The 14,858-nt window shown below is 58.4% G+C and overlaps 1 protein-coding gene across 4 annotated transcripts in view; it reads left to right on the top strand.

Annotated features, from left to right (window-relative positions):
• Positions 1-14,858, top strand: part of MYO9A (myosin IXA) — a 249,586-nt gene that overhangs the window by 47,349 nt on the left and 187,379 nt on the right. For all 4 annotated transcript variants that reach the window (XM_064157192.1, XM_064157191.1, XM_064157190.1 and 1 more), the window contains exon 2: positions 8,948-9,872. In XM_064157192.1, the coding sequence (XP_064013262.1) occupies positions 9,027-9,872 (846 nt within the window). In that variant the 5' untranslated portion in view covers positions 8,948-9,026. The remainder of the gene's footprint in view (positions 1-8,947; positions 9,873-14,858) is intronic.

Genomic DNA, 14,858 nt, shown 5'->3' with positions numbered 1-14,858 from the left:
CAGGCTGCAGGGGAATATCAAACCCTGCAGATGTGAGGTTATTGCAGGCTCTTCTTGGAGGGGTTGTCACTTGCTGGGCTTCTTGAAGAGCAAGGAATGCCAGATGGAAGGATGGTGGACAGGGAGCATCTCTGAAAGAGAAGAAAGGATCTCCAGAGGAAGAAGCTGCTGAGGGGCTTGGAGCAGCTCTGTCAAGAGCAAAGCCTGAGAGTCCTGGGGCTGGGAGCCTGCAAAAGAGCAGCCTCAGAGGGATCTGATCTAAGCTCAGCGAGAGGATGGGGCCAGAGTCCTGTCAGTGGTGCCCAGAAGCAGCACAAGGGGCAGCAGGCACAGGCTGGAACTCAGGAGGTGCCATCTGAGCATGAGGAGAAACTGTTTTGGTGTGAGGCTGTGGAGGCCTGGAACAGGCTGCACAGAGAGGTTCATAGAATCCTAGAATCAGGCAGGCTGGAAGAGAGCTCCAAGCTCAGCCAGCCCAGCCTAGCACCCAGCCCTGCCCAACCAACCAGACCATGGCACTCAGTGCCCCAGCCAGGCTTGGCTGCAACACCTCCAGCCACAGCCACTCCACCACCTCCCTGGGCAGCCCATTCCAGTGCCAATCACTCTCTCTGCCAGCAACTTCCTCCTCACATCCAGCCTAGACCTGCCCTGGCACAGCTTCAGGCTGTGTCCCCTTCTTCTGCTGCTGTCTGCCTGGCAGCAGAGCCCAACCCCAGCTGGCTACAGCCTCCCTGCAGGCAGCTGCAGGCAGCAATCAGCTCTGCCCTGAACCTCCTCTGCTGCAGGCTGCACCCCCCCAGCTCCCTCAGCCTCTCCTCACAGGGCTGTGCTCCAGGCCCCTCCCCAGCCTTGCTGCCCTTCTCCAGACACCTTCCAGCACCTCAGCATCTCTCTGCAGTGGAGGAGCCCAGAACTGGGCACAGCACTCTCCTTTTAAACACTCCCAGGGATGTGACTCCACCACCTCCCTGGGCAGCCCTTTCCAGTGCCAATGGAATGGGAAAGGACCACCAGGATTAGCCAGTCCAAACTTCATCCCAGCAGCCTTCATCACCAGACCATAGCCCCAGGCACCACATCCACTCTCTTCTTAAACACCCCCAGGGATGGCAAATCCACCACCCCCCTGGGCAGCCTGTGCCAGTGCCTGAGCACCTGCTCAGGAGAGAACTTCCTCCAACATCCAACCTAAACCTCCCCTGAGGCAACTTGAGGCCATTTCCTCTTGTCCTATCATCAGTAACTGGGGAGCAGAGACCAGCTCCAGCCTCACTGCAACCTCCTTTTAGGTAGCTGTAGAGGGGTAGAGGGCAATGAGGTCCCCTCTCAGCCTCCTCTTCTCCAGGCTGAACACCCCCAGCTCCCTCACAGCTCATGTTTGCCAGCTCTCTCCTCAGCCTCATCACCCTGCTCTGCACTGCTTCAGCACCTCAGTGTCCCTCCTGTGCTGTGGTGACCCAAAGTGGACACAGCACTCGAGGTGTGGGCTCACCAGTGCTGAGTCCAGGGGCATGAGCACTCCTGCTGCTCACACCACTGCTGACCCAGGCCAGGATGCTGGTGGCCTTCTTGGCCACCTGGGCACACTGCTTTGCTCCTGTTGAGCAGCTGAGCCTGTTGTGATCTCCTGAGGAGTGGGAAGAGGAAGAAGGTTTTGCTGTGTCTGGGTTCTGGGATGTCAGAATGAAACCAAGTGAAGTCTGCTTCCAGAAGTGCCCCTTCAGCAGCCTCACTGCTGACACTAATCTCTTCCCCCCCATCACCTCAAACCATCCCCTGCTTGGCAACCTCTGTCCCTGCTTGCAGGCTGTAGCTGTCACAGGTTATTTAGGAGGGGCACCGAGGTTTCCTGAGGAGGGTTTGTGTTGGCTTGGTGCCATCCCTTGCTCACCCTGTCCTTGGAAGTGAAAGCACTGAGGCTGAGCTTTCTGAGTGGAGAAAAGAAAGGGAATGATTGAGCAACTCCATCTGCAGTCCTCTGTGCACTTCTGGAGCCCCCAGAGCAAGCAGGACTTGGAAATGTTAGAGCCAGTGCAGAGGAGGCCACCAAGATGCTGAGAGGGCTGCAGCAGCTCTGCTGTGAGCACAGGCTGGGAGAGTTGGGGCTGTGCAGCCTGGAGAGGAGAAGGCTTGGAGGAGACCTTGGAGTGGTCTTGCAGGATCTGAAGGGGGCTGCTGGGGAGGGCTACTGAAGGGCTACTACTACTGTAGGGCTGGGGAGGGACTATTGAGAAGGGCTTGTGGTGAGGGTGGTGAGACACTGGCACAGGTTGGCCAGAGAGGTTGTGGAGCACAGAAGCACTCAATGTGAGGTGTTGCAGCCAAGCCTGGCTGGGGCACTTAGTGCCATGGTCTGGTTGGTTGGCCAGGGCTGGGTGCTAGGTTGGGCTGGCTGAGCTTGGAGCTCTCTTCCAGCCTGAATGATTAAGGTTGGCAAAGACCTCAAACATCATCAAGGCCAGCCTTTAACCCAGCACTGCTGAACCATGTCCCTCAGCACCACCTCTACACCTTGCTGAAAGCTTCCAGGGATGGTGACTCCACCACTGCCCTGGACAGCCTGCTCCAGGCTTTCACCACTCTGTTAGTGAAGACATTATTCTGATTCTCCCTTGAGGCCATTTCCTTTTCCATAGACTCACAGAGTCAAGCAGTTTGGCAGAGAACTCCAAGCTCAGCCAGCCCAACCTAGCACCCAGCCCTGCCCAACCAACCAGACCATGGCACTAAGTGCCCCAGCCAGGCTTGGCTGCAACACCTCCAGCCACAGCCACTCCACCACCTCCCTGGGCAGCCCATTCCAATGCCAATCACTCTCTCTGACAACAACTTCCTCCTCACAGCCAACCTAGACCTGCCCTGGCACAGCTTTTGACCTGGCAGAAGAGCCTAGCCCCCACCTGGCTGCTGCTTCTTTCAGAGAGCTGCAGAGAGCAATGAGCTCTGCCCTCAGCCTCCTCTTCTCCACACCAAACCCTCCCCAGCTCCCTCAGCTGCTGCTCCCCAGCCCTGTTCTCCAGACCCTGCCCCAGCCTTGGTTGCCCTTCTCTAGACCCACCTCAGCTGCTGTTCCCCAGCCCTGTTCTGCAGACCCTGCCCCAGCCTTGCTGCCCCTCTCCTGCCCAGCTCCAGCCCCTCAGTGTCCCTCTTGTCTTCCCTGAGGACAGTGAAGCAGCTGCATGGTGGCTGCCTGCCACAGCCACATGGCCACTCAGGACAGGCAGCCCTGCTCAGTGAGGCAGGAGCCTGTCCTGCAGCCCACAGAAATGGCTCAGATCTGCTCCCACTTTCTGCAGCTTCTCACTCAAAGTCAACTCAAAGCAGCTCAAAGTCACAGAGGCACAAATCGCTTTGGGCTGGGAGGGAGCTCCAGAGCTCACCCAGCCCAAGCCCTGCACTCAGCAGGGACATCCTCCACCAGAGCAGGTTGCTCACAGCCTTCTGCAGCCTCACCTTGAGCATCTCCAGCCATGGGGCCTCAACCCCCTCCCTGGGCAGCCTGTGGCAGTGTTGCAGCAGCCTCCTGCTGCACAACTTGTTCCTCACATCCACTCTCAATCTGCTCTGCTCTCATTTCCAACCATTGCCCCTGCTGCTGTCCCTGCAGGCCTTTGGGCACAGTCCCTCTGCAGCCTGCTTGCAGCCCCTGCAGGCACTGGCAGGCAGCTCTGAGCTCTGCCTGGAGCCTTCTCTGCTGCAGGCTGCTCACCCCCAGCCTGTCCTCATAGGGGAGGTTCTCCAGGCCCCTGATCGTTTTTGTGGACCCTCTCCATCAGGCCCAGGTCTCTCTTGTGCTGGGGACACCACAGCTGGCCCCAGCCCTGCAGGTGAGGTCTCCCCAGCAGAGAGCAGAGGGGCAGGGTCCCTCTCTCCAGCTCTGGATGCAGCTCAGGCTGCCCTTGGCCTTCTGTGCTGCCTGTGCCCATTGCTGGCTCCTGCCCAGCTTCTCCCCCACCAGCACCCCCAAGTCCTTCTCTGCAGGGCTGCTCTCAGCCTGGACCGATCCTGAGGCTTGCTGCAGCCTGGGCACAGGACCTTGCACTCTGCCTTGCTGGCAGTGCCCCTGATGCAGGCAGTGCCCCTGATGCAGGCAGTGCCTCTGATGCAGGCAGTGCCTCTGATGCAGGCAGTGCCTCTGATGCAGGCAGTGGATGGAGGAGGCCTTCCCAGGTTGCAAGCACTGCCACTGCTTCATCCTCTGCCAGTTCCTGCCTCGCTTTTGGGGTCCACATGCAAAAAGGTGTTGTGAAGTTCCACAGGCCCAGAAGAGCTCTCCTGGGGCAGGCTGCTGGAGCAGTTGTCTCCAGGCCAGCCTTTCCCCTGGACATCTGCTAATTAGCTAATGATCTGTCTGCTCTTTTCTCCCAGCCCCTTGGGAGCTGCCTGTCTGCAGGAGGCCTGTTTGATGCTGAGCAGAGCCAGGCTCTTGTGCAGCCCTGCTTGGGAGACCACAAGCAATTATCTTCATTAAGGTTTCTTTGACCTCCCAGAAGCCTCCCAGCCAACATCTACTGTGATTAAAAGTAACTCCTGGCATCTACAAGGCTCCAATTAGCACCTCTCTGCTTTCTGTTCTGCCTGCATGTCTTAGTCAGTAGTGGAAGCTTCTGGTGGTTGGGTGGTTTTGTGGTGGACTTGGCTCTTCTGTGTCCTCACTTCCTGGGGCTTTCAGTATCTCCATGGGGTTCTAGCAACAGGACAAGGCAGGGATGGTTTGAGGCTGAGGGAGAGTAGGTTTAGAGTGGAGCATAGGAAGAAGTTCTTCAGCACGAGGGAGGTGAGACTCTGGAATGGGCTGCCCAGGGTGGGCTGTGGATTCTCACTCCCTGGGTGAGAAGGTCAAGTTAGATGAGGCCTTGAGCACCCAAGTCTAGCTGAGAGGTGTCCCTCCCTATGGAAGAAGGGGTTGGAGTAGATGATGTAGCTGAGGGAGCTGGGGGGGTGCAGCCTGCAGCAGAGGAGGCTCAGGGCAGAGCTCATTGCTACCTGTAGCTGCCTGCAGGGAGGCTGTAGCCAGCTGGGGTTGGGCTCTGCTGCCAGGCAAGCAGCACCAGAAGAAGGGGACCCAGGCTGAAGCTGTGGCAGGGCAGGTCTAGGCTGGCTGTGAGGAGGAAGTTCCTGGCAGAGAGAGTGATTGGCACTGGAATGGGCTGCCCAGGGAGGTGGTGGAGTGGCTGTGGCTGGAGGTGTTGCAGCCAAGCCTGGCTGGGGCACTTAGTGCCATGGTCTGGTTGGTTGGGCAGGGCTGGGTGCTAGGTTGGGCTGGCTGAGCCTGGAGCTCTCTTACAGCCTGCTTGGTTCTGTGATTCTGTGGCTGAGGTCCCCTGCAGCCTCCTCTGCTCTGTGAGTGGTGCTTGGCTCCCAGTTCTGCTGGAGCCAGGTGGTTTGGCTGCAGAGGACACAGGTGGTTGCTGCTCTACCAAGTCCATGCCGAATAAGCAGCTACTGAAAAGTGAGGAGAGCATTTGGGGTGGGTGGGGCAGGGCAGCCTGGTGCCTGGTGCAGGATTTATTGAAGCACAGAGCTGTTTAGGTTGGAAAAGGCCTCCAAGATCATCCAGTCCAACGCAGCACCACTGTGGACATCCAACCATGACCTCAAGTGCCATGGGCACATGGATCTGGAACTCCTCCAGCCATGGGCACTCCACCACCTCCCCGGGCAGCCTCTGCCAACCCCTGACCACTCTGGCAGCAAAGACATTTCTCCTCCTCTCCAACCTAACCCTCTCCTGGCACAATTTCAGGCCAGTTATCACAGTATCACACAGTATCATCAGGGTTGGAAGAGACCTCACAGATCATCAAGTCCAACCCTTTAGCACAGAGCTCAAGGCCAGACCATGGCACCAAGTGCCACGTCCAGTCCTGCCTTGAACAGCTCCAGGGACGGCGACTCCACCACCTCCCCGGGCAGCCCATTCCAGTGTCCAATGACTCTCTCAGGGAAGAACTTTCTCCTCACCTCCAGCCTAAATCTCCCCTGGCACAGCCTGAGGCTGTGTCCTCTCCTTCTGGTGCTGGCCACCTGAGAGAAGAGAGCAACCTCCTCCTGGCCACAACCTCCCCTCAGGTAGTTGCAGACAGCAATAAGGTCTGCCCTGAGCCTCCTCTTCTCCAGGCTAACCAATCCCAGCTCCCTCAGCCTCTCCTCGTAGGGCTGTGCTCAAGGCCTCTCCCCAGCCTCGTTGCCCTTCTCTGGACACGCTCAAGCATCTCAATGTCCCTCCTAAACTGGGGGGCCCAGAACTGAACACAGCACTCAAGGTGTGGTCTAACCAGTGCAGAGCACAGGGGCAGAATGACCTCCCTGCTCCTGCTGGCCACACCATTCCTGATGCAGGCCAGGATGCCACTGGCTCTCTTGGCCACCTGGGCACACTGCTGGCTCATGTTCAGGCAGGTATCAATCAGCACCCCCAGATCCCTCTCTGTCTGGCTGCTCTCAGCCACTCTGACCCCAGCCTGTATCTCTGCATGGGGTTGTTGTGGCCAAAGTGCAGCACCCTGCACTTGGAGCTATTGAACACCATCCCCTTGGCCTCTGCCCATCTGTCCAGGCAGTCAAGGTCCTGCTGCAGAGCCCTTCTGCCCTCCAACCCAGCCACATCTGCCCCCAGCTTGGTGTCATCTGCACACTTGCTGATGACTGACTCCATGCCCTCATCCAGATCATCTATGAAGATGTTAAAGAGGATGGGGCCCAGCACTGATCCCTGAGGGACACCACTAGTGCCAGCTGCCAGCTGGACGTGGCACCATTCACCACCACTCTCTGGGCTCAGCCCTCCAGCCAGTTCCTAACCCAGCACAGAGTGTTGCCATCCAAGCCATGGGCTGACAGCTTAGCCAGCAGTGTGCTGTGGGGGACAGTGTCAAAGGCCTTGCTGAAGCCCAGACAGAGCACATCCACAGCCCTCCCCACAGCCACCAAACGAGTTCCTCTTGACTAGGTAGAAGAGACCCAAGCCCAGCTCACTCCACGTCCCAGTCAGGGGGGGTGTGGGGAGCTGCCAAGAGGGAGGAGGCAGAAGGAAGGGAACCGACTCCAAGCCGTGTTTGCGGCGCTCCTGTGAGTCAGCAGCCTCTGGGATCGCCAATCACTTCAGCAGCCCCTCCTGTCCCAGGCTTGGAAGGGAGACCTCCCTGAGGCATTCCCCAGCTGAAGCATGGAGTGGTTGGGTTGGGGGGGTTTATTTTTTCCCCTTCTTCTGGAAGAAAAGCTGAGGCTGAGAATCCTAAAGCTAGACAAAGCAAACCCAACCCAGCGCTCACTTGACTGACATCATCCCTGCTGCATCTGTGTGCCTTGAGTGAAGCTGTAGGAGAGCAGCTGGAGCCTTTCCCAGCGGATAATGCATGTCCTGCTGCTGAGCAGTGTGCCTGGAAGCCCTGCCAGATGTATTTCACTGTGACACATTCATGGCTTGGCTCGCAGCAGCGCGTGGCTGGGGCTGAGCTGCTGAATGAAATATTGGAGAGAGAAACGACTCAACTTGGGATCCTGCTGGGGCTTGGAGCGCTTCATCCCTGGGGTAGGAAAGGGAAGCCTGCTCCAAATCCCAGCCCCTGCCTGCCTGCAGGTCAGGGAGGCTGCAGGTGGGTTGAAGGTTTTGGATGTGAGTGCCTCTGAGTGACTCTTGAGTTCCCTCTGAGCACGCTCCCTGGCATCCAGTGTCTGCACCTCAGGAGCTCTCTGAATGTGCCATGGTTGTTGACCTCCTGTTTCTGATCATTCTTACCAAAGGATAGTTTGGGTTGGAAAAGGCCTCCAAGATCCCTCCCTGAGCTTGAAACTGGATGTTAAGAGGTTCTTTGCAGTGAGGGTGGTGAGACACTGGCACAGGGTTGCTCAGGGAGGTTGTGGAGCACAGAAGCACCCAATGTGATCAAAGATCACATTGGGTGCTTCTGTGCTCCACAACCTCCCTGGAGGTGCTCAGAACCAGGCTGGATCTGATCTTGGGCAACCTGCTCAGGTGGGAAGTGATCCACAACCTCCCTGGAGGTGTTCAGAACCAGGTTGGAGGAGGCCTTGAGCGACCTGTTCTGGTGGGAGGTGTCCCTGCCTATGGTAGAGGGTTGGAACTGGCTGAGCTTTGAGGTCCCTTCCAACCTAAACCATTCTATGGTCATCCAGTCCAACCAGCAACCCAACCCCACCATGGCCATCAAACCATGGCCCCAGGTGCCTTGGCTGCATGGTTCTGGAACACCTCCAGGCATGGGCACTCCACCACCTCCCAGGGCAGCCTCTGCCAATCCCTGACCACTCTGTCACCACAGACATTTTTCCTCCTCTCCAACCTAACCCTCCTTGAGTGTTTTATTGATGCCATCAGGGAGCTGTCATAGCTGTGAGGTTCATGGAATAGTAGAATCATGGAATCAGCCAGGCTGGCAGAGAGCTCCAAGCTCAGCCAGCCCAACCTAGCACCCAGCCCTGCCCAACCAACCAGACCATGGCACTAAGTGCCCCAGCCAGGCTTGGCTGCAACACCTCCAGCCACAGCCACTCCACCACCTCCCTGGGCAGCCCATTCCAATGCCAATCACTCTCTCTGCCAGGAACTTCCTCCTCACAGCCAGCCCAGACCTCCACTGCCACAGCTGCAGCCTGGGTCCCCTTCTGGTGCTGGCTGCCTGGCAGCAGAGCCCAACCCCAGCTGGCTACAGCCTCCCTGCAGGCAGCTGCAGGCAGCAATGAGCTCTGCCCTGAGCAACCCCCCAGCTCCCTCAGCCTCTCCTCACAGGGCTGTGTTCCAGGCCCCTCCCCAGCCTTGCTGCCCTTCTCGGAGGTCTCTTCCAACCTTAGTCCTTCTATGGTTCATGCTCTTGGAGGTCTCTTCCAGCCTGGTTGATTCTATGATGCTGCACATCACTGGGTCCTGCAGGATCCCTGCCAAGCTGCCCCCTCTGACCTCCCCTCCTTCTGCTTTCCCTAGCGGTGCCAAGATGACAACCTGACAGGATCGGGGCCGGCGCCGACTATGCAGCGCGGGCACTGATGGGAAGGGCTGCACCATGAGTGTGAATGATGTTGGCGGCAGACGACGCTGTGAGGACAGCGACTTCACGCTGCACATCTACCCTGGCAGCATCGCCGAGGGCACCATCTACTGCCCCATCGCCGCCAGGAAGACCTCCACGGCCGCCGAGGTGATCGAGTCGCTGATCGCCAAGCTGCAGCTGGAGAAGAGCAAGTGCTACGTGCTGGCCGAGGTGAAGGAGTTCGGCGGGGAGGAATGGATCCTCAACCCCACCGACTGCCCGGTGCAGCGCATGATGCTGTGGCCGCGCCTGGCGCTGGAGAACCGCGGCAGCGGCGGCGAGGATTACCGCTTCCTGCTGCGGGAGAAGAACCTGGACGGCTCCATTCACTACGGCAGCCTGCAGTCCTGGCTGCGGGTGACGGAGGAGCGGCGCCGCATGGTGGAGCGTGGCCTCCTGCCCCAGCCGCCGCACAAGGACTACGACGACCTCTGCAGCCTGCCTGACCTCAGCGAGAAGACGCTGCTGGAGAACCTCCGCAACCGCTTCAAGCAGGAGAAGATCTACACCTACGTGGGCAGCATCCTCATCGTCATCAACCCCTTCAAGTTCCTGCCCATCTATAACCCCAAGTACGTCAAGATGTACGACAACCACCAGCTGGGGAAGCTGGAGCCACACATCTACGCCGTGGCGGACGTGGCCTACCACGCCATGCTGCAGCGCCGCAGGAACCAGTGCATCGTCATCTCTGGAGAGAGCGGCTCGGGCAAGACCCAGAGCACCAACTTCCTGATCCATCACCTCACCGCCCTCAGCCAGAAGGGGTTTGCCAGCGGAGTGGAACAGATCATCCTTGGGGCTGGACCAGTGCTGGAGGTAAGTTGAGAGCCATAACAGAGTGGAAAGCTTAGAAAGGGGCTGAAGAGCTCTGGGTGTTGTCTAGAGGCTCTGTCTTGCTTGATGAGATGTTTGATTCAGAGGTTGTGGTGGCGTAGAATAAAGGGGTGGAAGTGGTGGTTTGAGAGGTCTCAGGTTCACACAGAGCAGTGTGGGCACAGGGCAAGGGAGGGGATTCTGCCCCTTGGCTCTGCTCTCCTCACACCCCACCTGCACTCCTGGGGGCAGCTCTGGAGCCCCCAGCACAAGCAGCACATGGAAGTGTTGGAGGCAGTGCAGAGGAGGCCACCAAGGTGCTGAAAGAGCTGCAGCAGCTCTGCTGTGAGCACAGGCTGAGAGAGTTGGGGCTGTGCAGGCTGGAGAGGAGAAGGCTTGGAGGAGACCTTGGAGTGGCCTTGCAGGGTCTGAGTGGGACCTACAGGAGGGCTGGGGAGGGACTATTGAGAAGGGCTGGGAGTGACAGGAGGAGGGGGAAAGGGTTTGAACGGTCAGAGGGGCAACTGAAGTTGCATGATAGGAAAGGGTTCTTGGCAGTGAGGGTGGTGAGAGACTGGCACACTTTGAGGGTGGTGAGACCCTGGCACAGGTTGCCCAGGGAGGTGTTCAAGAGCAGGTTGGATGAGGCCTTGAGCAACCTGGGCTTGAGGAAGATTGAAGATCACCTAGTTCCAAGCCGTGGCATGGTGGTGCTGGGCTGCTGTTGGACTCAATGACCTCAGAGTTCTTTTCCAACTGCAACAGTTTGGTTTGTCGAGCCTAGTTGAGAGGTGGCATGGGAGGTTGGAGTGGACGATCTCTAGGATGCTGGAAGGTGTTTGGAGAAGGGCAGCAAGGCTGGGGAGGGGCCTGGAGCACAGCCCTGTGAGGAGAGGCTGAGGGAGCTGGGGGGGTGCAGCCTGCAGCAGAGGAGGCTCAGGGCAGAGCTCATTGCTGCCTGCAGCTGCCTGCAGGGAGGCTGTAGCCAGCTGGGGTTGGGCTCTGCTGCCAGGCAGCCAGGGACATAAGAAGGGGACCCAGGCTGAAGCTGTGGCAGGGCAGGTCTGGGCTGGCTGTGAGGAGGAAGTTGCTGGCAGAGAGAGTGATTGGCACTGGAATGGGCTGCCCAGGGAGGTGGTGGAGTGGCTGTGGCTGGAGGTGTTGCAGCCAAGCCTGGCTGGGGCACTTAGTGCCATGGTCTGGTTGGTTGGGCAGGGCTGGGTGCTAGGTTGGGCTGGCTGAGCTTGGAGCTCTCTTCCAGCCTGCCTGATTCTATGACTCTATGACCTGCAAGCCTCTGACAGCAAGGAAGAAGTGGGGGTACAGGCAAGGCATAACACCCATCTGGGCCTTCCTCTCAAGCAGAAGCTGGCAGTGAGGGCAGGAGAGCAGTGCTGGTTGCAGCAGGCAGGTGGAACATCTGACCACAGCCATCAGAGAACTGCAGACCCAGCTGGCTCAGGTGACAGAGCTCAAACTCTTCTTTATTTGCTGGTGAATTCCAGACTCAGTGCTGCTCCTCAGCTCCATGCAGCAACCACATCCAAAATGTTCTGCTTGCCTCTATTGTCAGCACTGAGGAGGTTACAGCTGCAGTATTGGCTTCAGTTTTGGGGTCCTCACTCCAAAAAATGACATTGAGGAGCTGGAGCAGGGCCAGAGAAGGGCAACCAAGCTGGGGCAGGGTCTGCAGAACAGGGCTGGGGAGGAGCAGCTGAGGTGGGTCAGAGGAGGGCAACCAAGGCTGGGGCAGGGTCTGGAGAGCAGAGCTGGGAAGGAGCAGCTGAGGTGGGTCCAGAGGAGGGCAACCAAGGCTGGGGAAGGGTTTGGTGTGGAGAAGAGGAGGCTGAGGGCAGAGCTCCCTGAGAGGAGGCTGCAGGGAGCTGGGGTTGGGCTCTGCTGCCTAGTGACAAGTGATGGGACAGGAGGAAATGGCCTCAAGTTGCCCCAGGGGGGGTTTAGGTTGAGCATTAGAAGAAACTTCTTCCCTGAAAGGGTTCCCAAGCACTGGCCCAGGCTGGCCAAGGGGCTGGTTGAATGCCCACCCCTGGAGGTGTTTCCCAGAGGCAGGGCTGCAGTGCCATGGCTTAGCCCCAGCCTTGGCACAGTCAGAGACTGCTTGGGACTGGATGACCTTAAAGGTCTTTCCCAACCCAAACATTTCCGTGGTCCTGCTTTAAACTCTTGGTTGTTGTCTTGAAGCAGCAACTCCAAGATGCTGGATGGGGTCTGTATTGCCATGGGAATGTGCAGCCTCCTCTTCTGGAGAGCTGCCCATGGGTGGGGGCAAGGGAAAAAGCTGCTGCCCTGCCAGGGGGGCAGGAGCTGCTGCTGAGTGCTTCCAGAGCCAGACAAAGAGCTATTGAGCTGAGGTGAAAAGAAGAATCAATCAGCTGGAAGCATCCAGCAGGGCCTGGGCTTCCAGTGGCTGCGTGTGGCAGCAGGGATGCAAAAGCTTCGTGTCCATGCATCCTGCACCCTCCTTCCCAGGGAATGGGGCTGCAGCTGGGCTGCTTCCAGGCAGGACCCAGCTCAGCTGGCAGAACCCATCCTCTTTGCTCCTGCAGTGCACAGCCAGGGTAAGGTGATTCACAGAGTGGCTTGGGTTGGAAGGGACCTGCAAGATCATCCAGTACCAACCCTCTGCTATGAGCAGGACACCTCCCAGCAGCCCCATGTCCTACACAGAGCTGTCAGGGCAGGAGGGGACCTCAGGGATCATCCAGCTGCAACCCCTCTGCCATGGGCAGGGACACCTCACACTAGGGCATGCTGGCCAGAGCCTCATCCAGCCTCCAGGGATGAGGCTTCCACCACCTCCCTGGGCAACCTGTGCCAGGCTCTCACCACCCTCATGCTGAACAACTTCTTCCTGACATCCAGTCTCAATCTCCCCACTTCCAGTTTTGCTCCATTCCCCCCCAGTCCTATCCCAACCTGACAGCCTAAAAAGTCCCTCTCCAGCTTTCTTGTAGCCCCTTTCAGATCCCTGAAGGCCACAATAAGGTCTCCTTGGAGCCTTCTCCTCTCCAGCCTGCACAGCCCCACCTCTCTCAGCCTGTCCTCACAGCAAAGCACCTCCAGCCCTCTGCTCATCCTTCTGGCCCTGCTCTGGACACCTTCCAGCACCTCCAGCTCTTTCCTGTCCCAGGGGCTCAGAGCTGGGCACAGTGCTCCAGGTGGGGTCTAGTTCTAAGCCCATGGTAGAGGCCTTGGAACTAGATGGACCTTACAGGTCCCTTCCAAGCCAACTCCTTCTAGGAGTGCCCTGATCAAGCTGGTCTAGTGTGAGGTGTCCCTGGCCATGGCAGGGGGGTTGGGACTGGATGATCTTTGAGCTCCCTCCCAACCCTGACAGTTCTGTGTGAGTCTGTAATCCCTGGAGCTGTTCAAGTGAGGCTGGAGAAGGCTCCAGGCAGACCTTAGAGCAGCTTTGCAGTGCCTGCAGGGGCTGCAGAGGGACTGTGCCCAAAGGCCTGCAGGGACAGCAGCAGGGGCAATGGTTGGAGATGAGAGCAGAGCAGACTGAGAGTGGATGTGAGGAACAAGTTGTGCAGCAGGAGGCTGCTGCAACACTGCCACAGGCTGCCCAGGGAGGGGGTTGAGGCCCCATGACTGGAGATGCTCAAGGTGAGGCTGCAGAAGGCTGTGAGCAACCTGCTCTGGTGGAGGATGTCCCTGCTGAGTGCAGGGCTTGGGCTGGGTGAGCTTTGGAGCTCCCTCCCAGCCCAAAGCGATTTGTGCCTCTGTGACTTTGAGCTGCTTTGAGTTGACTTTGAGTGAGAAGCTGCAGAAAGTGGGAGCAGATCTGAGCCATTTCTGTGGGCTGCAGGACAGGCTCCTGCCTCACTGAGCAGGGCTGCCTGTCCTGAGTGGCCATGTGGCTGTGGCAGTCAGCCACCATGCAGCTGCTTCACTGTCCTCAGGGGAGACAAGAGGGACACTGAGGGGCTGGAGCAGGGCAGGAGAGGGGCAGCAAGGCTGGGGCAGGGTCTGGAGAACAGGGCTGGGGAGCAGCAGCTGAGGTGGGTCCAGAGAAGGGCAACCAAGGCTGAGGCAGGGTCTGGAGAACAGGGCTGGGGAGCAGCAGCTGAGGTGGGTCCAGAGAAGGGCACCAAGGCTGGGGCAGGGTCTGGAGAACAGGGCTGGGAAGGAGCAGCTGAGGTGGGTCCAGAGAAGGGCAAGCAAGGCTGGGGCAGGGTCTGCAGAACAGGGCTGGGGAGGAGCAGCAGCTGAGGGAGCTGGGGAGGGTTTGGTGTGGAGAAGAGGAGGCTGAGGGCAGAGCTCATTGCTCTCTGCAGCTCTCTGAAAGCAGCAGCAGCCAGGTGGGGGCTGGGCTCTTCTGCCAGGTCAAAAGTTGTGCCAGAGGAGGTCTGGGCTGGATGTGAGGAGGTCCCTGCTGAGTGCAGGGATTGGACTGGATGAGCTTTGGAGGTCCCTTCCAACCCAAGGCGCTCCACCTGCACAGCTGTCATCAAGCAGTTTGGAAGAGACCTCCAAGCTCATCCAGAGCCTGGGGCAGATGTTTCATCCATGCCAGGAGTTTTTTGCCCTCTCTTGCTTTCTTTTCCCCCTCCAGCACTGCAGGGAGAGGTTAGAGTGGGGACAGAGATTGTCCAGATGATGCCTAACGGGGAAAGAATTTGTGCAGGCCTCCGCTGGCAGCAGTGGCACAAAGGAGTCATAGAGCAAGGCTGCTGCACCAAATGCTTTCCAGCAGGGCTTGCAGAAAGCTGCCATTCTTCAGCTGGGCCAAGCTGACAGTCTCAGGCCCTGCATCAAACAGGGCCTTGTTCAGCTTCTGCTCTGAGGCTGAATTATTCAACGCTCTCCCTTCCCAGCCTGCCTGCAGCATCCAGGTTGGCTCCGTCAGCAGCTGCCTTCAATGCCATTATTATTGTGCAGAGTTTTGCTCTCTTCAGCAAACATTTTGGTTGCTCCCAAAGTCCAGTTTGTTATGGGTGAGTGACCAGAAATTGTCCTTTCTGC

This window comes from Pogoniulus pusillus, chromosome 17 (genome assembly GCF_015220805.1).
Source record: "Pogoniulus pusillus isolate bPogPus1 chromosome 17, bPogPus1.pri, whole genome shotgun sequence".
NCBI lineage: Eukaryota > Metazoa > Chordata > Aves > Piciformes > Lybiidae > Pogoniulus > Pogoniulus pusillus.
This window is presented reverse-complemented; position numbering and strand designations above follow the sequence as displayed.